Source organism: Oncorhynchus clarkii, chromosome 4, assembly GCF_045791955.1.
Source record: "Oncorhynchus clarkii lewisi isolate Uvic-CL-2024 chromosome 4, UVic_Ocla_1.0, whole genome shotgun sequence".
NCBI lineage: Eukaryota > Metazoa > Chordata > Actinopteri > Salmoniformes > Salmonidae > Oncorhynchus > Oncorhynchus clarkii.
Window position 1 is genome coordinate 19,869,598 of NC_092150.1, and position 25,455 is coordinate 19,895,052.

The window sequence follows — 25,455 nt, forward strand, 5'->3', positions numbered from 1 at the left end:
TCAGGTCACATAGACCCAGGGAGAGGGAGACAGAGAAGGAGAGAGGGAGAGGGAGGGAGTTATCATACCATTCTCTGCCCTCTTTCCTTGTTCCCTCCACTTTTTATCAAATGAGAAGGTACCATCTTCATATCTACTCCCTCCTGGTTTTTGACATGTTCAAGTCCAGTGCTGTCGTTGATAGTTCTGGGCTGAAGACTTGGGTGGGGATATAATCATTACACGGTCTGATTTATAAACACTTAATAGAGCTTCAGAAACACTAGAAATGTGTGTTTTTTCCATGATTGTTAACACAATGGGAATAATCGTTGACATCATTATCAAGCTTATTCCTATAAGAAGCTCCAGTGTGTTGTATGCTCACATTAAGACAGGAAGCCTCTCCTTTAATGTGTGATTCAGTGTTCTCGGGCATTGCTAATACCTACCAAACTCAAGCTGACGGATAGAGCTGAGTGATAGAGTTGGCCTGAAAACCAAGGACAAACACATGGTTGTCTCCTGGATGCTGGCACAAAAGTAAAGCAGAAATAAAAATGTCACACAACATGAATGACTTGCAGAGCACAAGATAGTAGAAGGAGACCTTTCACAACTGAAGCTGAATGCTAAATTATCAGTGAAGCGGTTGTCCGTTTTTTAAATTCCTTTTTCACAAAATGTTCCTTCCCTTGCACCGCTTACTAGTCCTTGAGATTGGTCTCATTGTGTCCAGCCCCAGCTCCACAGGTTAAACCACTTACGGAGCAGAGGGGTGCACCTCTCAGGGCGAGAGCAGAGCAGTAGCCATGAGGAGAATAACCTCCTCTCTTTAACTCTCTCTCTTTCTTTCTCTCTCTAAGCTGCTGGATTCTGGTGGCCCAGTCTCTTCAGTCAGTCAGTCAGGCAGCCAGGCTACGCGCCAGGGGATGTCAGAACATTGAATGACAGTGAGAGAGAACAGACAGGGCAGGATTTGGGATGGGAGAGTCTGAGGGTATTCCAGTTGCTGAGGGGAAATGGGTTTCAGAGAAGGGGGTTCATGGCACTCTTCTTCTCACTGGCCACTATGGGTATGCTCGCCCACACTCTTTCCCATCAGGTGATTGAAGTCGGCCAGGCCGTGGTGGTTGGCCCGGATCAGGCCTGGGCGTTGGGAGTGGTAGGGCACTCCGTTGTTGCTGTTATAGTTGAGCCCCTCATGGGTCCAGCGGGGGGGCTCCCCAAAGTCCATCTGGTTGCTGGGGGCTGAGACCACCCTCCTGCGGTCTGGGGAGTCCTGCGGTGTGGCTGGATAGTTATACTCGCCTGCAGAGTTCCTCAGGGTGGTCCTGGGTTGTCCTCCGTGGGGCTCCCGGTGGTTGGCCAGGACCAGGTAACGTGTTCGCTCGGTGTTGGGGGGCCCCACGTTCCCTGGGTCCTCGTGCCTGCCCCCTCTCTCCTGCAGGAACTTGGAGCTCAGGTAGATGACTGAGTTGGCTGGGCAGGGCATGCCCACTGAGTTGAGGAAGGTCTGGCTCTGGTCCCAGTCTCCGTCTGGGAGCCTCATACTGGGTGGAGGCCGTTTCTGCTGCAGTGGGGTCTGTTCTGGAGTAGGTAGGCCTGGGTCTATCTCTCCTTTAGGCCAGCCGTTGGGCGTTACGAACGGGTTGTCTGCCTGGGAATGTGACCGGGTCCTCTCGCTGCCACTGGTACGGGTCACACTCATCACCGAGCCACTCCGCCCCTGACCTAGCATGTTCTGCTCTTTGTCCCCTTTACGGCTCCTATTGTTGGCTCCTGTTCCTCGCGTGCGGTGGCGGTGGCGATGACTCATGATCCAGCAGACAGCCAGGCCAGACAGCACCGCCCCTGTGGCAAAGGCTGAGACTGCAGACACGACCAGCAGGTTGACGGATACCAGACCGTCTGGTTCGTCAATGAAAGACTCCTGAAGAAGACCTACAGACACACAGAGAAAGAAAGAAAGACAGACAGACAGACAGACAGACAGACAGACAGACAGACAGTAAAGGATGTCAGTAAGTAATTGGATACAGTGGATATGTGAGAGTGTTCAGACACTCTTGTAGGACAATGGATGTTGAAAAGAAATATACATTATAAAACAACAATCCATTTCTGTTTTTAGCCTTCATTGGTGTTCTAAAGTCGCTAGACAAAGCATCTCTGCCCTGGCCTTAGTAAACATGTGGGAGTTTACAGCTTGACAAAGTGGCCTATTTATCTGTGCCTCAGTGGGTGGGGAGGAATGCTCTCCTGCAAAGGTATGCTATTGGTGTAAAGGCTAATTGTGTTCATTACCTAAAGTGGATGGTTATTTTAATGGCTATAATAACTGTCTTCCTGATTGAGAATATCTCCCAACCCCGAAGCGATGCGGAACATTAATTTTGCAGCGGAAGAATGTCTGTACACTCTGGAATTAATAGTGAATAATTGCTTTAAGTTCCTTACTGTATTTACACATGAACTTCACAAAGTTATTTCTTCTAACGGTATGAGAAATGATTCACAATGTTTACAATCACTGACAGCACATCTGAAAAAAGGCCTAAGACAATATGTTTATTTTCCCCCAAAGAACATGAGAGAAGCTCCTCTGGAGAACGAAATATATGAATTATTAAAGCAGTGAAAAACAGCAGAGCACAAAGCTGCTGCCATGGATCAATTAAGAACATGTCAGGAGAAAACGTGTACTTTGCAGTGCAAGCACCAGGGACAACACCAATAGAAAATGTGTTCTTTGCAGTGCAAGCACCAGGGACAACACCAATAGAAAACGTGTTCTTTGCAGTGCAAGCACCAGGGACAACACCAATAGAAAACGTGTTCTTTGCAGTGCAAGCACCAGGGACAACACCAATAGAAAACGTGTTCTTTGCAGTGCAAGCACCAGGGACAACACCAATAGAAAACGTGTTCTTTGCAGTGCAAGCACCAGGGACAACACCAATAGAAAACGTGTTCTTTGCAGTGCAAGCACCAGGGACAACACCAATAGAAAACGTGTTCTTTGCAGTGCAAGCACCAGGAACAACACCAATAGAAAACAAAGAGCTTACTCCCAGCCAGAGGAAGAAATGTGGGAAAAAAAGAGAGAGACAGAGAGAGAAGGGAAGGGAAGGGAAAGAGGCCTACAGCAGACTACTGAGGCTCCAGACAAACACAGTAAATGTTTCTTAAATTACTCCAACAGCAAAGGGATGGTGATGCGTGTGTCTGGGAGAGGAGAGGACCAGATAAATAAAAGCGGGCCCCACAGGAAATAGATAGATGTCATTAATCGATGTTGAGAGTCACTTATTCACCCTGCACAGAAAAAAGAGAAAGAACATTCCAAAATGCAAGGAGCAGCGGTCTACTTTAAACTAACATAACGTTATCGTCGGACTCATTTATTTTAATGGAGACAAATGGCAAGAATTAGGAGCAGGTAGAAGAAACTAGCTAGTAGTTAATGACTGGGTTTGGGGGCTTGGCGAGACAGAGTATTATTCTCCATGCGTTGACACGAGGCAGGGGAATGGCGACGGCCTATATTAAACACCACAACAATAGAAGGGGCCACTCAACAGGCCACAGTGAAAATGATTTAGTACTAATCAAGATGCTATCTTGGTCAATCAATGTCCTTTTCTACTCTAATTAGTGTTTTATCACTTATCCAATAGAGCCTGGAGTTACATGGAGCATGGCTGGGTAGCATAGTTACAGTGAGTGAATTATGTGCTGTGTGTCTCTTCCATCTTCAACTTTGGACATAGATTGGACACCCAGGCGAGTGTGCTTGGGCCTCTCTTGTTCTGTATATATACAATATGAAAGATGCTGGTTCTTGCCGTCTTTTCATTTATGCAAATGACTATACACTTCTGGTGTCTCACAATAGGAAAACTATGTTGTAGAGCATACTTAGCACAGAGCTTACTAACATTAGCAAATGGCTTGGAGATAATAAGCTATCTCTGCACTTAGGGAAAACTGAAGCAATTATTTTGGGGTCCAGACCTAAAATGTGTAGGTCCTCTGAAATCAGAGTGGAGTTAGGGGGTGAGGTGCTGACTACTAAAACCTCTGTTAGCTACCTGGGATGCATCCTTGATGGTAGTTTGGAAGGTATGAGCATGGCCACTAAAGTGCTAGGGAAGGTTAATGCCAGGACTACGTTTTTGGCTAGAAAGTCCAAGCTGTTTGATAAGGACTCCATGAGAGTGCTAGCCACTGTCTTCATTCAATGCCATTTTGACTACGCTAGTACTTCCTGGTTTTGGAGCTTATCTAAGCTTATGAAGGGGAAGCTCCAGATAGCCCAGAATAAGCTAATCAGGGTAGTATTGAAGATGAGTCCACATACTCACATGGCTGCCTGTTGAAGATAGGGTGTCCCAGATTAGACTGAGTTTGGTTTATAGGAGTTTTTATGGTTCTGCACCCAGATATTTAAGTGATTACTTTCCCCATGTTTGGGATGCACAAAATCACAGCACCAGATGTTGCTAATGTGTTCTTATACATGTTCAGGAGGAATGCTGGGAAAGGTACCCTTTTGTATACTGGAGCCTCCGAGTGGAATGAGTTGCCTCTGCCCATGAAATGACGTCCTATCTAGGGAGCTTTAAACATAAAGTAAAAAACAGTTTGATGTCCTCTGTGCCCATATGAATGACCCCTACGATGTAACAGTAATGATGAGATAGATGGTCTTCTTCTTTGTTTGTACGTTTTATTATCTCAATGCCATACTGTGTCCAGCCGTGTTGGATCTTGTCTAGCCATCTTGTTTCAAGAGGACCACAAAGGAAAGTCCCAGACTTTGTGTGTTATCCTCCATGATTTAACTCATGTACAGTATGGCTTTTTCAAGTTTTATGTGTGCTTGTTTTTTTTAAATGGTTGAATTAATAAACTAAACTAAAAAACTAAAATCCACAATATAGATAGTATTATTGTAGTATTGTAAATTGTATATTATACATTTGTAATAATAGAGTAATAATGTAACAATGTCTTGTATTATGTACTGTTTTATTTATGATGTAGGCTATTGTTTTGTTGTGAAGTAATTGTTTTTTTCCTGTTTGGACTCCAGGAAGAGTAGCTGCTGCCTTGGCAACAGCTAATAGGGATCCTAATAAATAGTAAATGTGAATGTATGTGTTTTTGGTTTCATATTAACGTGACTGATTTTCCCTCCTATTTCTTTCTTCTCTTTCCTTCCCTCTAACTGTCACATAGGGAGCTCATAGTTCTGCTGGCTAAGCACAGTCCCTACCATTGTGTTTGTGTATTCGGCTAAACACCCATATTCTGTGATATTTATATTGAATCTGGCATTTGCTAACTCTCTCTCTCTCTCTCTCTCTCTCTCTCTCTCTCTCTCTCTCTCTCTCTCTCTCTCTCTCTCTCTCTCTCTCTCTCTCTCTCTCTCTCTCTCTCTCTCTCTCTCTCTCTCTCTCTCTCTCTCTCTCTCTCTCTCTCTCTCTCTCTCTCTCTCTCTCTCTCTCTCTCTCTCTCCCCCCTTAGGCAGAGATAAACACATTGTTGGCATCACCACTTGGCCAGCCTAAACATATCCCTGATTCATGCACTATTTATTTTCCCTTTTCGGGACAATATTCAACTTGGATTCACGGGCAGTATCTATTACATAACTCTGGAAAGTACTGTGCTCCTCAATGTTCCGTGGCAGCCAGGCAGCAGAGGAGACAGTGGAATAAATGTCATTCTCAGGCTATGGTGCTGCTGCTCTCGTATTATTTACTGAGGCCTCTGGTTTAGGAATAAAACAATAAGGTAATGAATTGGTTCTTAGGTTTGGTAATTCCTAAAAACCACAAGCCTTGATGGCTCTCTAAACAACGTTGGACCATCATTTCATTCACATCTGGAAATGTTCATACTTGGTGGTCATGAAATTTTGTCAGCCAGTTATTGTCAAGCAAAAGACTGCAGGTCTCATAATAATTGACCATTTATTAACATAAACATGTTTAGCATCTCCACGCCTCCACACATACAAGTCGCTGATGCACGCCTTTGGAATTTTAAAAAGTCTAGTAAGTTCATTTAATATACACCAATCCATTATTTATTTTAGGCAGGCCTAAAGAAACATTGTAATATGAAGGAAATGTATTTCAAAAGAACAGAATATGATTTGGCCTACTGTATGTTATCTGGCTATGCACCATGATATCGGCTGTAGGCTTGTTCCTTTAGCTGACAAGATATGCTTATAAGTCCTGTGACATTATTTTATATGATTTTATAGTAAGAAGAATATAATTGAACTTAGCTGAATAAAATATAATGGATATTTTTCCCATTCCGGAGTGAGTAAGCATGTGAAGTGGCTACTGTATGTTGAGCGCAAAAGTGATAATACTGTATGCTTGATTTAGAGTTATTTGTGAATGATACAAACCTTGGAATGTCTTAGAAATCCAAACATACACTGAGTGTACAAAATATTAGGAACACCTGCTCATTCCATAACATACACTGAGTGTACAAAATATTAGGAACACCTGCTCATTCCATAACATACACTGAGTGTACAAAATATTAGGAACACCTGCTCATTCCATAACATACACTGAGTGTACAAAATATTAGGAACACCTGCTCATTCCATAACATACACTGAGTGTACAAAATATTAGGAACACCTGCTCATTCCATAACATACACTGAGTGTACAAAATATTAGGAACACCTGCTCATTCCATAACATAGACTGACCAGGTGAATCCAGATGAAAGCTATGATCCCTTATTGATGTCACCTGTTAAATCCAATTCAATCAGTGTAGATGAAGGGGAGAAGACAGGTTAAAGAAGGATATTAAAAGCCTTGAGACAATTGAGGCATGGATTGTGTATGAGTGCCATTCAGAGGGTGAATGGGCAAGACAAAAGAATGACGTGCCTTTGAAAGCGGTATGGTAGTAGGTGCCAGGCGCACTAGTTTGAGTGTGTCAAGAACGTCAATGCTGCTGGGTTTTTCATGTTGAACAGTTTCCAGTGTGTATCAATAATGTTCCACCACCCAAAGGACATCCAGCCAACTTGACACAACTGTGGGAAGCATTGGAGTGCCGAAAGCATGCCCCAACGAAATGATGCTCCTCTGAGGGCAAAAGGCCGTGCAACTCATTATTAGGAAGATGTCCCTAATGTTATGTACACACAGTGTATATGGGCTGCATGATGTGACTATAAGCTATTGATGATTTGAGAAAGTTGAAAAAAAAGCTCACGCTCTGTTCCTTGCCTCAGTCTGCACATGCTGATGTCTCATCAAGTGATAAACTTTAAATTTAATTGAGTCTTTACAAAAATGTAACATTTGTTTACATTTAGAATGGCCCAGGAACAGGAATAGAAACAGAAACAGGAACAGAAACAGGAACAGAAACAGAAACAGGAACAGGAATAGAAACAGAAACAGAAACAGGAACAGAAACAGGAACAGGAACAGGGGCAGGAGAAAAAAGGACCTATCATCCATATGCACTGAAATAATGAATGCTTTCCCACCATTTTGTTTTTCACTCATGCAGGGTAGGCTACTCCGTTTTTATAGAGGAACATGTGCAGCTGAGAAATCAATATAGTAGCAGCTGGGATCCTCCTCTTTTTAGTGGCAACCATCAAAAACTCTGCTTTCACACAAATTGCACATAGAAATGTCTGGGCTTAAAGAAAACACTTATTTCACGCATCAACCACTGTTCGAGGAGCATACTTCCTCTCGCTGTGCGACAGGGGATATTCCGCCCAATCTCTGTACGCCATGGGCTCTCCAACCCTGGTCCTGCAGCTACCCAGGGCTTAATTTGGGAGCAAGTGAAATCAGTTCGGAAAAATCGAGAGTAAAATGTTTTCGCAACGAAACATATTTCATTGAACTGTTGACAGCACCTCTCTCTGCACCCTGGAGAAAGGAAGGAAGGAGAGAGAAATGGAAACTCCCGATGGTGAGATATTCTGTAACTAAAGGTAATGTGTCAGCCTATTCACAAAATCAAATAGTAATTCACTAGTGTAGGCTAACTCTGTAAGCCGTCCTGCACAATCAATGAACCAACAGCATCGCCTAGGCCTATACGTTCTCTCCCAGACTCATTGATAGTAACTTTGGAGTATAGTAGAAGGAAACCTGTCCATCCAGTATGCATAATAATACAGTCCACACTCGATGACAAGAATTTGTTAAATTTTTCAGTATAGGCTAGACCAATTATGTATCAAAGACATCTTTAAACAGTTTAATAAATGTTTTTCTACTGTGCGTAATATGCAGTAGGTTATAATAGGTTATAGGTTCTATAATAGTAGGTTATAGGTTCTAATCTTTTTCTAAATATATATATATAGGTCTATGCATATGTATAAGCCCTAATATGTGTATTTCTTTGGGTTCAGGCTTTGAAACAACATCCACAACAACCATGTTTTCCACTCAGTTTCAACCTGTTGTTGAACTTCTTCAAATTGATCATCACAGCGAGCTGAGTTTTAAAATGATGATACTGTGTTGACGATAAGTGTTTGATGTGATTTTGAATTGCATTTTCATTGATGTCAGAGTGGTTAGAGGGACAATAAAGCCCTGAGTACCAGGCCATAAGGACCTGATGGAGGGACAATAGAGCCCTGAGTACCAGGCCATTAGGACCTGATGGAGGGACTATAGAGCCCTGAGTACCAGGCCATTAGGACCCGATAGAGTGATAATAGAGCCCTAAGTACCAAGCCATAAGGACCTGATGGAGGGACAATAGAGCCCTGAGTACCAGGCCATAAGGACCTGATGGAGGGACAATAGAGTCCTGAGTACCAGGCCATTAGGACCTGATGGAGGGACAACAGAGCCCTGAGTACCAGGCCATTAGGACCTGATGGAGGGACAATAGAGCCCTGAGTACCAGGCCATTAGGACCTGATGGAGGGACAATAGAGCCCTGAGTACCAGGCCATTAGGACCTGATGGAGGGACAATAGAGCCCTGAGTACCAGGCCATTAGGACCTGATGGAGGGACAATAGAGTCCTGAGTACCAGGCCATTAGGACCTGATGGAGGGACAATAGAACCCTGAGTACCAGGCCAAGCGGAGGGAAATTGAGCTATGGAGGCAGACTAACTAACTGCCATGTATTTGTTTTTTGTTTTTTTCTGTGTATTCACCAAGCTACAGGGCTCACATTCTTTCATTTATATGCTACCAATGCATGTTCGGAGTTCACTATGGCGCTTCACATTAAATTGTGTATGGTGCAATAATATGCTGTGGTCTCGGTGTGAGGGAGAGGTCCCGATGAGGGTCTGTGTTTCCATGGCTCAGCTGGAGAATGTTGCAATGAGGGCTGCCCTTTCCTGGTAATGAGAATGAACCACCATTGAAATGCATCTTCCATATCTGGAGCAGCACGTTCTCCTCCCCTTCAGACCCAATGTGTCTCTCTCTTTCTCCTCACAGAGAGACGATGCACATCGCAGTCTGAAAGGCCATTAGTGAGTGTCGCTTTTGGGGCCACTCTGCTTTGTGGCCGTGGCTGGGGGAGACAAAGCAGCTGGAGCAGGGAGGGGTGAGGAGGGAAGAGATGGGAGGGGGGCAGGTCTCTCTCTGCCCCACTAGGCTGACAGCAACCCTCTCCTCGCCGACTCACTTATTAAACCTTAATGGAAGCCGCCCTGACTGTCAGCCTGACGAACGCTGAGCACGTCTTGGGCTTCCAGCTCCAATTACAGGAGAACAAGCGCGGAGGCAGGAGAAGCCTAGTTAGAGCTGGAGGTAGGGAGAAATGGGCCAAGCGGAGGGAAATTGAGCTATGGAGGCCGACTAACTAACTGCCATGTATTTGTTTTTTGTTTTTTTCTGTGTATTCACCAAGCTACAGGGCTCACATTCTTTCATTTATATGTTGCCGTTAATCTTCCCCATATCTCTCCATTCATCTGCAGCCCCGTCTTCTATTCCCTCGCTTCCCTGATCTGCTCTTCCTCTCTCCTCTTCCATTCCAGTGGCATGTCCGTTAATCTTCCCCTGTCTCTCTCTGCATCTCCAGAGATATCCCTCTGATTCCTTCCCTTCATTCCTCCACCTTCCATCTCCTCCCTCGCTCCCTCTCTTCCCCCCATGGACCCTGGCTCGGAGTAGGCCGGCATAATGAAAAGCCACAATAGTTAAGATTCTCTTCATTAAAACACTGGCAGTGTATGGATTTGCTATGCCCGTGCTCACAAATTGGCAGGCCTTTCAGCGGTGGAGTTATTGATTTTCAAACCCAACGCGGTGTCAGTGACGGCGGGTATGTGGTGACTGGAAACATGCAGTTATTAACTGTGATGCTGGCTGCTGCAGTAGGGGATAGAACAGGCTGGGGATATGGAACTACTGTTCCGGAGACTGGGTTGGCTCACACATGAAACACATCCTGCCTTCAAACTACAGTACAAAGCAGCAACACTCCTGATGGACATGCACATGACATAAATGCATCTTAGTTTGAAAGCGACTGACATTATTGGTGTTATAGAATGATCTGAGGGACTTTGACCTAGGGACCCACTGTTTCTCTGCATGTCAATGTACTTGTACGTATAATATGCATGCACATCTTTATGTGTGTACTGTATACACTCAGTGAACAGCTTATTAGGTATACCACCCCATTCACGAAAATGGTTCGCTCCTACAGACAGTGGGTCACGTGGCCGTGGCTTGCTATATAAAGCAGGCAGACAGGCATTGAAGCAGTCAGTTACTATTCAATTGAACGTTAGAATGGGTAAAACGGTTTGAATATCTCAGAAACGGCCGGCCTCCTGGGCTTATCACACAAGACAGTGTCCAGGGTTTACCGAGAATGGTGCGACAAACAAAAAACATCCAGTCAGCGGCAGTCCTGTGGGCAAAAACAGCTGGCAAGAATCTTGCAAGTTAACAGGCGAGCCACAAACAGGCAAATAACGGCACATTACAACAGTGGTGTGCAGAACGACATGTCAAAACTCACAACTCGTCAGACCTTGTCACAGATGGGCAGCAGACGACCACAATGGGTTCCACTCCTATCAGCTAAAAACAAGAAGAAGAGGCTCCAGTGGACAAGCGATCACCAACACAGGACATTTGAGGAGTGGAAAAGCATCACCTGGTCGGACAAATCCCAGTTCCTGTTGAGTCAGGATTTGGCATAAGCTGCGTGAGTCCATCCTGCCTGGTGTCAACGGTAATAACTGGTGGCATGTCACGACTTCCACCGAAGGTGGCTCCTCTCCCTGTTCGTGCGGTGCTCGGCGGTCGTCGTCGCCGGCCTACTAGCTGCCATCGATCTATTTTTCCTTTTCGTTTGTGTCTGTCTGTTTTTGTTTACACCTGTGTCCTATTAGTTAATTTTTGGTGGGTTTATTAACCTCCGCTGCCTGCTAGTCTTTGTGTGGGATTATTTTGCTGTGTTTGCTTTGTTAGGGGTGCGTGTTTGCGAAACAGGGTTTTTTGTTTCTCACAGTCGTTGTACCGTTGGTACTGTATTAGGAGTAGAGGTTTCTCCTCCGTGTGCTTTGTGATTTTCCCTATGTATGGCGACTTCGTTGGGGTGTGTTTCCCCACCTGTTGTTGTTTTGGGACTTTATAATAAACAACTGTGCCACTGGAAATTCCTTGCTCTCCTGCTCCTGACTCCTACACCTACCTCTTCTTAGGAGGCACCTAACATGGCAGGGTTGTAATGGTCTGACTAGTTTATTCCTGGCACATATTAAGTCCCTTGATACCAATTGAGCAACGTTTCCATGCCCCAAATAATTCAGGCTGTTCTGGAGGCAAAGGGGTGTCCGACAGGGATTTAGATGGGTATACCTAATAAACTGGACACTGAGTATATACACTATTTTTTTTAGCAAAGGGAACACTTAAACAACACAATGTAACTCCAAGTCAATCACACTTCTGTGAAATCAAACTGTCCACTTAGGAAGCAACACTGATTGACAATAAATGGAGACAGGCCAGTACATCAGGAGACGTGGAGGAGGCCGTAGGAGGGCAACAACCCAGCAGCAGGACCGCTACCTCTGCCTTTGTGCAAGGAGGAGCAGGAGGAGCACTGCCAGAGCCCTGCAAAATGACCTCCATCAGGCCACAAATGTGCATGTGTCTGCTCAAACGATCAGAAACAGACTCCATGAGGGTGGTATGAGGGCCCGACGTCCACAGGTGGGGGTTGTGCTTACAGCCCAACACCGTGCAGGACGTTTGGCATTTGCCAGAGAACACCAAGATTGGCAATTTCGCCACTGGCGCCCTGTGCTCTTCACAGATGAAAGCAGGTTCACACTGAGCACATGTGACAGACGTGACAGAGTCTGGAGACGCCGTGGAGAACGTTCTGCTGCCTGCAACATCCTCCAGCATGACCGGTTTGGCGGTGGGTCAGTCATGGTGTGGGGTGGCATTTCTTTTATTTTTTTATTTTCCTCCATGTGCTCGCCAGAGGTAGCCTAACTGCCATTAGGTACCGAGATGAGATCCTCAGACCCCTTGTGAGACCATATGCTGGTGCGGTTGGCCCTGGGTTCCTCCTAATGCAAGACCTCATGTGGCTGGAGTGTGTCAGCAGTTCCTGCAAGAGGAAGGCATTGATGCTATGGACTGGCCCGCCCGTTCCCCAGACCTGAATCCAATTGAGCACATCTGGGACATCATGTCTCGCTCCATCCACCAACGCCACGTTGCATCACAGACTGTCCAGGAGTTGGCGGATGCTTTAGTCCAGGTCTGATAGGAGATCCCTCAGGAGACCATCCGCCACCTCATCAGGAGCATGCCCAGGCGTTGTAGGGAGGTCATACAGGCACATGGAGGCCACACACACTACTGAGCCTCATTTTGACTTGTTTTAAGGACATTACATCAAAGTTGGATCAGCCTGTAGTGTGGTTTTCCACTTTAATTTTGAGTGTGACTCCAAATCCAGACCTCCATGGGTTGATACATTTGATTTCCATTGATCATGTTCGTGTGATTTTGTTGTCAGCACATTCAACTATGTAAAGAAAAAAGTATTTAATAAGAATATTTCATTCATTCAGATCTAGGATGTGTTATTTTAGTGTTCCCTTTATTTTTTTGAGCAGTGTATAAATATGAGTGTGTGTGTGTCTATGTGAATGTGAGTGTACTGTGTGTGTGTGTATGTAATATATGAGAATTATGGACTGAATGCACTGCCTGCACTCATGGCTCAGTACTCGTTCTACCATTATTTCTATCTTTGTTTAAAGAAAGATTCCAGGCACTATATTCTCTCTCTTTCTCTCTCTCTCTCTCTCTCTCTCTCTCTCTCTCTCTCTCTCTCTCTCTCTCTCTCTTTGTCAAAAACAACTGGTGTAGACTTTACCGTGAAATGCTTTCTGATGAACACATCCCAACAAATAGTAACACAAGAGGAATAAAATAAAATACACAAGAATATAGCTATATACAGGGAGTACATGTACCAGATCAATGTGGAGCTATATACAGGGAGTACCAGTACCAGATCATTGTGGAGCTATATACAGGGAGTACCTGTACCAGATCAATGTGGAGCTATATACAGGGAGTACCAGTACCAGATCAATGTGGAGCTATATTTACAGGGAGTACCAGAACCAGATCAATGTGGAGCTATTTACAGGGAGTACCAGTACCAGATCAATGTGGAGCTATATACAGGGAGTACCAGTCCCAGATCAATGTGGAGCTATATACAGGGAGTACCTGTACCAGATCAATGTGGAGCTATATACAGGGAGTACCAGATCAATGTGGAGCTATATACGGGGAGTACCAGATCAATGTGGAGCTATATACAGGGAGTACCAGATCAATGTGGAGCTATATACAGGGAGTACCTGTACCAGATCAATGAGGATTGTAGTGTATGTGAATGTGTGTGTATTTTTTGTGGGAGTGTCAATGTAGTGTGTGTAAGTGAGTGTATACTGTATATGGTGTGTATATATAGTCTAGTGAGTGTGCATAGGGTCAGTGCAAGACAGAGTCAGTGAAGATAGTTTGGGTACCATTAACTAACTACTTAGCAGTCTGGCTAATTCAGAGTCTTATGGCTTGTGGGTAGAAGCTTGGGCTGTCCACACAACTCTCTGTAGAGCTTTGCGGTCAAGAGCGGTGCATCTCTCTGTCTCTCTCTCTCTCTCTGTCTCTCTCTCTCTCTCTCTGTATCTCTCTGTATCTCTCTCTGTCTCTCTGTCTCTCTCTCTCTGTATCTCTCTCTCTCTCTCTCTCTCTCTCTCTCTCTCTCTCTCTGTCTGTCTCTCTGTCTCTCTGTCTCTCTCTCTCTCTGTCTCTCTCTCTCTCTCTCTCTCTCTCTCTCTCTCTCTCTGATCTGGGTTCCTCTCCAGTGTGGTCTCCTTCCCTCCACCATTGTTCTGTGGTCAGACATGTTGGAGCTCCATAGCCTTGCTACATCATAGACACTGTGTTTACTCATAGGGTTGATTATCAAGGCATTTATAGTTCCTCTGACTACATTACCAAGGAAGAGTCATGACTGAGTGAGCTGGCTAGAGGTTGTGTAGAACCTTATAAGGGCAGGTCTAGGTTGCCTCTACTGATCAATATGGTAAAATATTTATGAACCCCAGCATGTGTTTTCAATTCAATCCCATAACATTTCCACAAAACTGCTAATAGAATCAGGTTTTCAGCCGTCCTATTAGTAAAGGACAGATTGAAGTTTTAGCTAATTCCATCATAAATGCATCTACACAGTAGTCCACTGTGCTGCTACAATGACCTTGTGCTAAATGATAGAGCAGAGTTGTTTAAATAATGGTGTGTGTTCAATTCATATCTATCACAGGAAGTTGACTCCAACCCATGCTCAATTTGATGAGAGGGAAACTGTCGGTCGTTTGACTGGTTCCTTTGTGTTATATTTTTTAACACTTTCTATTCACATGTTCCACACTGAGTGGGCTTATATTAGTGGGCCTATTCACACGTTCCACACTGAGTGGGCTTATATTAGTGGGCCTATTCACATGTTCCACACTGAGTGGGCTTATATTAGTGGGCCTATTCACATGTTCCACACTGAGTGGGCTTATATTAGTGGGCCTATTCACATATTCCACACTGAGTGGGCTTATATTAGTGGGCCTATTCACATGTTCCACACTGAGTGGGCTTATATTAGTGGGCCTATTCACATGTTCCACACTGAGTGGGCTTATATTAGTGGGCCTATTCACATGTTCCACATTGAGTGGGCTTATATTAGTGGGCCTATTCACATGTTCCACACTGAGTGGGCTTATATTAGTGGGCCTATTCACATGTTCCACACTGAGTGGGCTTATATTAGTGGGCCTATTCACATGTTCCACACTGAGTGGGCTTATATTAGTGGGCCTATTCACATGTTCCACACTGAGTGGGCTTATATTAGTGGGCCTATTCACATGTTCCACACTGAGTGGGCTTATATTAGTGGGCCTATTCACATGTTCCACACTGAGTGGGCTTATATTAGTGGGCCTATTTACATGTTCCACACTGAGTGGGCTTATATTAGTGGGCCTATTCACATGTTCCACACTGAGTGGGCTTATATTAGTGGGCCTATTCACATATTCCACACTGAGTGGGCTTATATTAGTGGGCCTATTCACATGTTCCACACTGAGTGGGCTTATATTAGTGGGCCTATTCACATGTTCCACACTGAGTGGGCTTATATTAGTGGGCCTATTCACATGTTCCACACTGAGTGGGCTTATATTAGTGGGCCTATTCACATGTTCCACACTGAGTGGGCTTATATTAGTGGGCCTATTCACATATTCCACACTGAGTGGGCTTATATTAGTGGGCCTATTCACATGTTCCACACTGAGTGGGCTTATATTAGTGGGCCTATATTTTGAGACCTTTCTTTTCTTATCATGCCGGCCTTTAGGAGCAGCTTAACAAGGTTGAGGCTGTTAGCACTTTCAGCTGCATACAATCCAAATAAAACATCTGGGCTGTGGACTGTGGAAGACGTGCTGAAATAAATAGTTTTCCAGAAAAATGCGTCTCGGAGGATTGTCGCTTTATACTCCCTTTCCCACAACTACACCCCATGGCCTACGGTTATGGTTGGTGTTGGGCAGTAATTGATATCCTCAATTTAGGTGCGAAGGAAAAGCACACCATGGAAACTAATAACAAATATTCAAAAGGTATGTCACAGGCAATAAATTCAAAATCCGGGCCGTGTTATTAGTTTAACGATCCACCGAGGGTTACAATCGCTCATTCTCCAATCAGGTACCTCACAATTTCAACTTCATCTTTCCCACATGCTGTAGACATAAATCTAGTGTGCCATGGCTGTACACACCACAATATACAGTATGACCGCCAGCTGAAAACACAGAACTATTTGTTTCGGTGTTAACACCTCAGTGTTGTAGCATTGGATTTGTTCCCATCACACACTGTTTAAGGTTTAGTAGTGGGATGATTAAATCATCCAGCATTGGTTGGGACTCCAGCCCATCTGGTTGGCTGATTGAATCAGCTCCTCCGCCCTGCTCCTCTGATTTACGACACACGCTTAATGAAATGCCTTCAGCACCATACATCCGCTCCGCCACAGGCCCACGGCTTTAGAAAATCCTCCTGTACAACAATGAGACCAATCCTCAGTGAGATGAGGCATCAGATAGACAGCTTTTGTGGTGAATTGAACAAAATCCCCTTTAAGGTGATCGATACACTGGGTGTGGAGACTAGTGAGGGGAGGCCGAATGTTACCTGGGAACCGCACGCTGGATTATAGTCTCAGTGAGAGATAATGCCACGAGTTTCAGAGACAATGTCACTATGTGAGGGTTAGGAATGAGGCATTATGGGGCTCTGGGACTTAACTAACTGCTGAACACTTTTTCCTCAGCCATGCAGCATGAGGCCTTAGAACGCATTAGACTGAGGCAGTCAATCATCCTTCGCCAGATCAGCACTTTACAGTTCGGCATGAATTTGTGTCTATGGGGTTTATTTCCTGTTGACACGCAGAGGCCTGATGGCGGTGTGTTAGCCAGCTATCGGCCCGGCTCGGTCGGGACCTTACGGCAGCTGTTTGTCCTTTCATGCTCTCTCTGATACCCATCAGTTTTCACCTCGCTGCCTACTCTCTCTCTCTCCTACCACTCTCTTCTCCCCATACTCCTCACAAGAGAGACCCACATGAAAGAGAAGAAGCCCTTCAGGAGTCCTCGCACCTCTCTAGATATTCAGGTTTGATGCTGCACATTGAAACCCCCTCACATTTCACAAACCTGCACCTCTCGTCAGACAGCAGGTAGGATAGGCCCAGCTCAAGCGTCTCAGATCTTTGCTTTGTGGCTGAGACGTATGTGAGAGGAAGTAGGCTGGCGTCTGGGGCGTGTGGTTTGCCCTCCTCCTTCTCGTTGTGCAAGGAGCGGAGCTTTGATGGTCGGGCACGGATGACTTCGGTGTAGTAAAGGTCACTAAGATCTCAGACGGAGCAGCTCTCCTAGAGTGATTGCTGCAGTGTCTCTGCTGGGTTCAGCCTCAGGGAATGCATTTGTCATCTAGAGGTTTCAAAACTACTTACTGCTCCACAATGTAAATATAAAGCACTAATCTTTACCGGCTCCTTTCAGGCCTCTAACCGACACAAATTAGAATGTGGTAAATGTGCTAACAAATGCTCCCTCCCGCTTCCTCTCCCCCGGAGTCCTTGCAGTTGTCACCCACTAACATGACGCAACCGCGTCAGATCTTTCCTGCTCTCGCTTCAATGCTGTGCTGTGGACCTCAATTCATTTGTGATTGCAACCCGCTGTTCTCCAGGGCAAAACACCGCCTTACATTGAGAAATATTTTCACAGCACCATAATTGCTTCCATCTGTAATGGCTTCGCTCGCTGGTGAGGGTCTGTCATTATGCCTGAGTGCTTTCAAGGCGGCGTGGAAGGAGTGAATGGTGAGCGAGCAGCGAAGGAGCGTAAGAGTTGACTATCGCGTTTTGTCTTGGTTCACACAGACGGAAACCTACTCGGCTTCCCTGGGACGTCTTTCTGGGAAAAGGTAGATTTGAAATGCGTTGACTTGGAACAAGTGATGGTGCCAGCGACTCTCTCCTGCAGTGACAGCATCCTCTCCCATTTGACGCCTGGTTTAATACAGTTGACATTAGCTGATGAGCTTTTTGTGCGAACAGAAATTCCTGTTGATTCCCACAGCGTTTGCTAGAGAAGCCAGTGGGTGCATTGGAACCGTATCACTGGTACCAAGCTGTCTGGAGCTTTTGGGTGAAGAAACACCACTATAGGGTTCTTTTCCTATGTACATAGTTTTACATTTTGTGAGAGTTAAAGGTCCCTTTCAACAAATGAAATAGTATACGGTTGATGTCTAGCCTGACACTTAGCTGAGCTTACCCTGTTGTAACTGATACTCCTGCAAGTTAGGTCATGACCTGGAAAACCTGCACTCTGCAGTCGCGTGGTGCAATAACTGCTCATAAGTGGAGCTGACACGTCAGACAATCAGTTGACGCCCGGACTCAAACCCCGCTCATTATTGTGTTTACACTGCTGGTGATTATTACCTGACAAGTTTAGAGGAGTTTTCAGAGCTGACTGGGTTCAACTCAAACATGATTAAAAGTCTAAGTCCAGCATTAGGCTTGGGCTGCTCTGGGGACAGAGTGATTGAGCTGTAGGCTGTGGGCTGACGCGAGGTAGGATAGGCCCAGACCCTCAGCATGCAGAGCCACGCGCATGCAAACACAAACTCACACAGGCTCTCCCTCTCCCTCTCCCTCGCTCACACACACACACACACACACACACACACACACACACACACACACACACACACACACACACACACACACACACACACACACACACACACACACACACACACACACACACACACACACACACACACACACACACACACACACACACACACAGCTCTGATTGGACTCATTTGACTAAGCAGCCCTTCACCACAGGTCAGCTCAATTAAAAGCTGTGATGTCTCCATCTGCTTTGATCAGGACTGATTTAGAGAAGTCAGGCATCCAAACGTCTGACATTTCAGGGGGGAAATCGCAAGCTCCTGTCCTGAACTGATCTCTGTGTTGTTGAGTAGAAGAAGAGAGACAGTGACTGCCTCTTTCCTAACCTGGGCTGAGGTAGACCACCATGGGATATACTGTTCCTGCACTGAATCATGCTCTAACTTTGATACTGTAGAAGGATGGATGGAGAGGGAGAGCAAAAGCGAGGTGTGAGAGCAGGAGTAGGCATCCTCCTTGTGCCAACTGACAGAGTAACTGCCTCGTCACGCTATCGCTAACGGGAGCAGTGCCAACATGGTGATTCCAGACACAGCGGTGACCTTCTCACTCCATTTGTCACGCCCCTGTCCAGGACCCCGGGCTCAGCCATGTCTCCTCCCTCAACCCCTCCTTCAGCCCCTCAGCCATCACGGCTGCAGACTGCTTTATAGATTCACTCCTGATATTTATTAGACTCAGATCGAGCCAAAGAGGAGATGAAAATCGATTCCCCCTCCTCTCATTCCAGGGCTACTTTTCTCTGGCTAAGGAGAAGGACAGGCAGTAAGATGGGCTGTTAGCAGGGCTGTCCATCCATCTTCCTCTGTGGGGTGCCGAAAAGGGGGGGGTCTGGCTGGAGTTTGGCTGTGGCTTCAGCTCGGTGGGCCCTAGCCCGGCGCTGTGTGTGTGCAGTGGGGGCATCACTGAGGAGCGGCAGAGCCTGGGTACGCTCCCTCACTCAGGGAGAGAGAGAAGGAGGGAGATGGTGATGGATGGATGGAGCACGGCAGGCTCTTTTCTATCTGCCTGCTACAGACTCAGACAGATGTCAGGTAGAGAGATATGGACTGATATGCTTCTGTCTAATCTACCTCAGAGCTTTGGAGACTCACACCTGCCTTCTCTCTCTCTCTCTGTGTGTGTGTGTGTGTGTGTGTGTGTGTGTGTGTGTGTGTGTGTGTGTGTGTGTGTGTGTGTGTGTGTGTGTGTGTGTGTGTGTGTGTGTGTGTGTGTGTGTGTGTGTGTGTGTGTGTGTGTGTATTGTGATGTGAGAATGAAGATGATACTTCACAGGTTACAAACAGTAACACTATGATGAATGAATGATGAAATGTCATAACAGGTCTCTTTTCTACAGCTTTTTGTCTTCCACAGACTGTCTTGTCTATTGATAGATACAAAGATACAGAGATCTGTGTAGACCATGTGAGCGATGTACACTGGGGGAACTATGTGCTGTAAAAATGGATTTAGCATCAATAGGAGGAGGAAATTGAAGCACAAGTTCATCACTATCTAAGACACAGTGCCTAATGATTCTGGCAGCTGATAGACTGATTCTGGCGCACCCTTTTGGCAAGCGTACGCAGGGCTACGGTGCACCATTCATCTTGAGACAACCAACAGCACCTCTGTCAGCAGAAGTCAGGGCCACCACACGTTTGTCATGTCAGTATCAGAACCGCAAGCGTACAGGAAGAGTGACAAGCCACCGGCCCAGCACCCATAGACGGAAAAAGAGCAGGACCCAGAGGGGTCCAGGGGCGGGAAAGCAGCTTCAAACAGCCCCTCTGATGCAGGATTAGAGGCACGTGTGTGACCGTTATGTACTATTTATCTGAGTGGCTCTCGAGGTGCATGGCAGAGGAACTCTGAGAACTTGAAGAGGTGGAGCAGTAATAGCACACATGTCTCATCAGAATTAGCGGTGGGATCAGAAGAGCCACGGGAATCGAGGAAATTTCTCTCCGAGCAATCGCTTTGCTGTGCCACCTTCATTTTCACAACAGAACACAACTCGGAAAACATCAAGGCGAGGATTTTCAGAGATGCATAATAATTAGCCAGAAGTGGAAAAAAATAAAAAAAGGAAAGATTCTAAACAGACATGGGGATTTCAACATGGCAGTGATGATATGGAGCTAGGCAGCAGTATGATGTTCTACCCTAGAGAAGGCAATTACGTAAGGAACACAGAATCAACACTAATACTTCTCAACACAGGTTGAGAGGATGGCAATAAAGAGAAAGAAAAACATATCTTACCGTCACAGTCGCCCAAGTGGGACACGTTGCCGCGTTCTACGTCTTGCTCGAACGGCAGTCTGGAAGAGCGGAAAGACGCAGTCATTTATCAACGGACACAAACAATACATCGTGTAACTGCTTTGGTCTGACAGAACTTTCTGCTTTTCTCTGGTAAACAAAACACTATGAAATGTACCAGAAAGGACAGGAAGAGTTTTTAGTGTGAAGTTGATAGAACTCATACTGTACAGTATACCCCCACCTCTGAAAGCACGTCTGGATATGCTCTTTCCCCTCATACTTTAAAAACAATTAGAATTTCTACTTTGGTAATATGAGCCCTTGGAAAACTAAAGGGAGCTCTGACATTATATGATGAAGAGACAAAATGAAAAGGAAATGAAACCAGTGAGTTCCAGCGACAGTGAGACCAGACCAGGTCCATTATAGTCCCCTGGAGAGAGCAGGCCACTCTTAGTCATGGCCCATATCCAGAGAAACAGAGCTAGTTATTCTAATCTAGTGAATGTATACCATAAAGGCCCTCTAACGAGGAGAAACGGCTGCAGTTTGACTTCAAAATGGCCCCCGTCCAATTATGTCATTTAAACATGGAAAGTGCCCAGGGCAAGAGGGCAGGCTGCACAGCAACAGTCACAGACAGCTCACTGGGATGTGTCTCCTGCTGTACGATCTGCAATTAGTTCAAAAGGCCCAGACAACAAGCAGGCCAACTGAGTGTTTTACTGCCTGAGAGTGACTCTGAAAAGTGAGTTTACACTGAAGTGGTTACAGTAATTGTGAATATATTGCTCACCCTGATAGGGTATATTGTGTTGGCTAAATGCAGGCTGCAGGCTGTAATCTTTAGAGTAGATAGGTAGGATGGCAATGTTTTGTAACAATACCTGAGAAAGCTGAGAAAATGCTAATTAGTTTAAGGACAAATTGTCTACAGGAGGCAAGATTACCGGTAAAGTTATGAACGTAAAGTCTGATAAAGATGCACAAAACACCTAAAGTAATAAAACAATATCAACACAAACTAATCAGTAAGGAACTTAATTATATTCCTTTCAATATAGTCCACGTTACAGTCTTATATTATAGTCCATGTTGCAGTCCATGTTATAGTCCATGTTACAGTCTTATATTATATTATAGTATAGTCCATGTTACTGTCCATGTTACAGTATTATATTATATTATAGTTCATGTTACAGTCCATGTTATAGTCCATGTTACAGTCCATGTTATAGTCCATATTACAGTCTTATATTATAGTATAGTCCATGTTACTGTCCATGTTACAGTATTATATTATATTATAGTTCATGTTACAGTCCATGTTATAGTCCATGTTACAGTCTTATATTATATTATAGTATAGTCCATGTTACTGTCCATGTTACAGTATTATATTATATTATAGTTCATGTTACAGTCCATGTTATAGTCCATATTACAGTCTTATATTATAGTATAGTCCATGTTACTGTCCATGTTACAGTATTATATTATATTATAGTCCCTGTTACAGTCCATGTTATAGTCCATATTACAGTCTTATATTGCAAACTACTGAGAGTTTCTTCATTGCCCAGCATTGTTTTGACTTTTCCAAATGGAATTCATCCTCAAACTAGAACTGGCGCATCACTCGATACAGGATCGATGGGCAAGTTGACCGCCCTTGCTAAATCAAATCAGAAACAACACAGGAGCCTTAACTGTATAACGGTGAGGCCGTAAGGTGCTCTTTAAGGCTCTGTTGTCTGATACTGCTGGCACTGTACCTGTTCGCACACATAAATCAATAAGCAGCCTCTCTAAAGAGAGATTTTATTTCACTGGGCTGGGTGGACGTGAGGGGAAGTGGTGGGGGAGTGGTGGGGGAGAGGGCGGGGGCGGTGGGGGAACGGGGGGAATGGTGGGGGAGGGATGGGGGAGTGGGAAGGGGGCGGTAGGGAGGCATGGGGAAGCGGGGAGGGAGCGGGGGGAAGTGGGGATGGAGCGGGGGGAATTGGGGATGGAGCGGGGGGAAGCGGGGAGGGAGCGGGGATGGAGCGGGGGGAAGTGGGGAGGGAGCGGGGATGGAGCGGGGGGAAGTGGGGAGGGAGCGGGGGAAAGTGGGGATGGAGCGGGGGGAAGTGGGGATGGAGCGGGGGAAAGCGGGGAGGGAGCGGGGATGGAGCGGGGGGAAGTGGGGAGGGAGCGGGGATGGAGCGGGGAGAAGTGGGGAGGGAGCGGGGGGAAGTGGGGAGGGAGCGGGGATGGAGCGGGGGGAACTGGGGAGGGAGCGGGGGGAAGTGGGGATGGAGCCGGGATGGAGCGGGGGGAAGCGGGGATGGAGTGGGGGGAAGCGGGGAGGGAGCGGGGATGGAGCGGGGGGAAGTGGGGATGGAGCGGGTGGAAGTGGGGATGGAGTGGGGGGAAGCGGGGAGGGAGCAGGGATGGAGCGGGGGAAGTGGGGAGGGAGCGGGGGGAAGTGGGGATGGAGCGAAGGGGGAAGCGGGGAGGGAGCGGGGATGGAGCGGGGGGTAGTGGGGATGGAGCGGGGGGAAGCGGGGAGGGAGCGGGGATGGAGCGGGGGGAAGTGGGGATGGAGCGGGGGGAAGCAGGGAGGGAGCGGGGATGGAGCGGGGGAAGTGGGGAGTGAGCGGGGGGAAGTGGGGATGGAGCGGGGGGAAGTGGGGAGGGAGCGGGGGGAAGTGGGGATGGAGCGGGGATGGAGCGGGGGGAAGTGGGGATGGAGCGGGGATGGAGCGGGGGGAAGTGGGGAGGGAGCGGGGATGGAGCGGGGGGAAGTGGGGAGGGAGCGGGGGGAAGTGGAGATGGAGCGGGGGGAAGTGGAGATGGAGCGGGGATGGAGCGGGGGGAAGCGGGGATGGAGCGGGGGGAAGCGGGGAGGGAGCGGGGATGGAGCGGGGAGAAGTGGGGATGGAGCGGGTGGAAGTGGGGATGGAGCGGGGGGAAGCGGGGAGGGAGCGGGGGAAGTGGGGAGGGAGCGGGGGGAAGTGGGGATGGAGCGGGGGAAGTGGGGAGGTAGCGGGGATGGAGCGGGGGGAAGTGGGGATGGAGCGGGTGGAAGTGGGGATGGAGCGGGTGGAAGTGGGGATGGAGCGGGGGGAAGCGGGGGGAAGCGGGGAGGGTGCGGGGATGTAGCGGGGGGAAGCGGGGAGGGAGCGGGGATGGAGCGGGGGGAAGGGGGGGATTGGGAGGGAGCGATCGGGGAGCGGGGAGGGAGCTGTGGGGGAGCGGGAGGGATTGGTAGGGAGCGGGGAGAGAGCAGTGAGGGAGCGGTGGGGAAGAGGGGATGGAGCGGGGGGAAGTGGGGATGGAGCGGGTGGAAGTGGGGATGGAGCGGGAGGAAGTGGGGAGGGAGTGGGTGGAAGTGGGGATGGAGCGGGGGGAAGTGGGGAGGGAGCGGGGATGGAGCGGGTGGAAGTGGGGATGGAGCGGGTGGAAGTGGGGATGGAGCGGGTGGAAGTGGGGAGGGAGCGGGGATGGAGCGGGGGGAAGTGGGGATGGAGCGGGTGGAAGTGGGGATGGAGCGGGTGGAAGTGGGGATGGAGCGGGTGGAAGTGGGGATGGAGCGGGTGGAAGTGGGGATAACCAGGCAAGGAGCAATGACGGCCTGGGAAGTGGGGCCTGAGGGAGCGGGGATGGAGCGGGGGGAAGCGGGAGGGAGCGGGGATGGAGCGAAGGGGGAAGGGGGGATGGGGATGGAGCGGGGGAGGGAGCGGTCGGGGAGTGGGGAGGGAGCGGTGGGGGAGCGGGGCGGGAGCGGGGATGGAGCGGGTGGAAGTGGGGATGGAGCGGGTGGAAGTGGGGATGGAGCGGGTGGAAGTGGGGAGGGAGCGGGGATGGAGCGGGGGGAAGTGGGGATGGAGCGGGTGGAAGTGGGGATGGAGCGGGTGGAAGTGGGGATGGAGCGGGTGGAAGTGGGGATGGAGCGGGTGGAAGTGGGGATGGAGCGGGGATGGAGCGGGGAGGGAGCGGGAATGGAGCGGGGGGAAGCGGGGAGGGAGCGGGGGGAAGGGGGGGATTGGGAGGGAGCGGTCGGGGAGTGGGGAGGGAGCGGTGGGGGAGCGGGGCGGGAGCGGGGGGGATTGGGAGGGAGCAGTGGGGGAGCGGGAGGGATTGGGAGGGAGCGGTGGGGGAGCGGGAGGGATTGGGAGGGAGCGGTGGGGGAGCGGGGAGAGAGCAGTGAGGGAGCGGTGGGGAAGAGGGGATGGAGCGGTGGGGGAGCGGGGAGGGTTTACAGACCAGAACAAGAGGTGAGCTGCCAAGACAGGCAGGAATCTTCCTATGGCAGGAGAACAAGACCAACACAACCCGGAC

The 25,455-nt window shown here is 47.6% G+C and overlaps 1 protein-coding gene across 8 annotated transcripts in view; it reads right to left on the minus strand.

Annotated features, from left to right (window-relative positions):
- Window positions 1–270: 270 nt before the first annotated feature.
- LOC139406565 (semaphorin-6B-like) overlaps window positions 271–25,455 on the minus strand; it is a 134,678-nt gene continuing 109,493 nt past the window's right edge. For 6 of the 8 annotated variants that reach the window (XM_071149278.1, XM_071149283.1, XM_071149282.1 and 3 more), the window contains 2 exons: window positions 21,130–21,188; window positions 652–1,923 (listed from right to left, as the gene is read on the minus strand). In XM_071149278.1, the coding sequence (XP_071005379.1) occupies window positions 1,040–1,923; window positions 21,130–21,188 (943 nt within the window). In that variant the 3' untranslated portion in view covers window positions 652–1,039. Of the gene's footprint in view, window positions 1,924–21,129; window positions 21,189–25,455 lie in introns of all 8 variants that reach the window. The other 2 variants (XM_071149280.1, XM_071149281.1) reach the window with 2 other exon arrangements.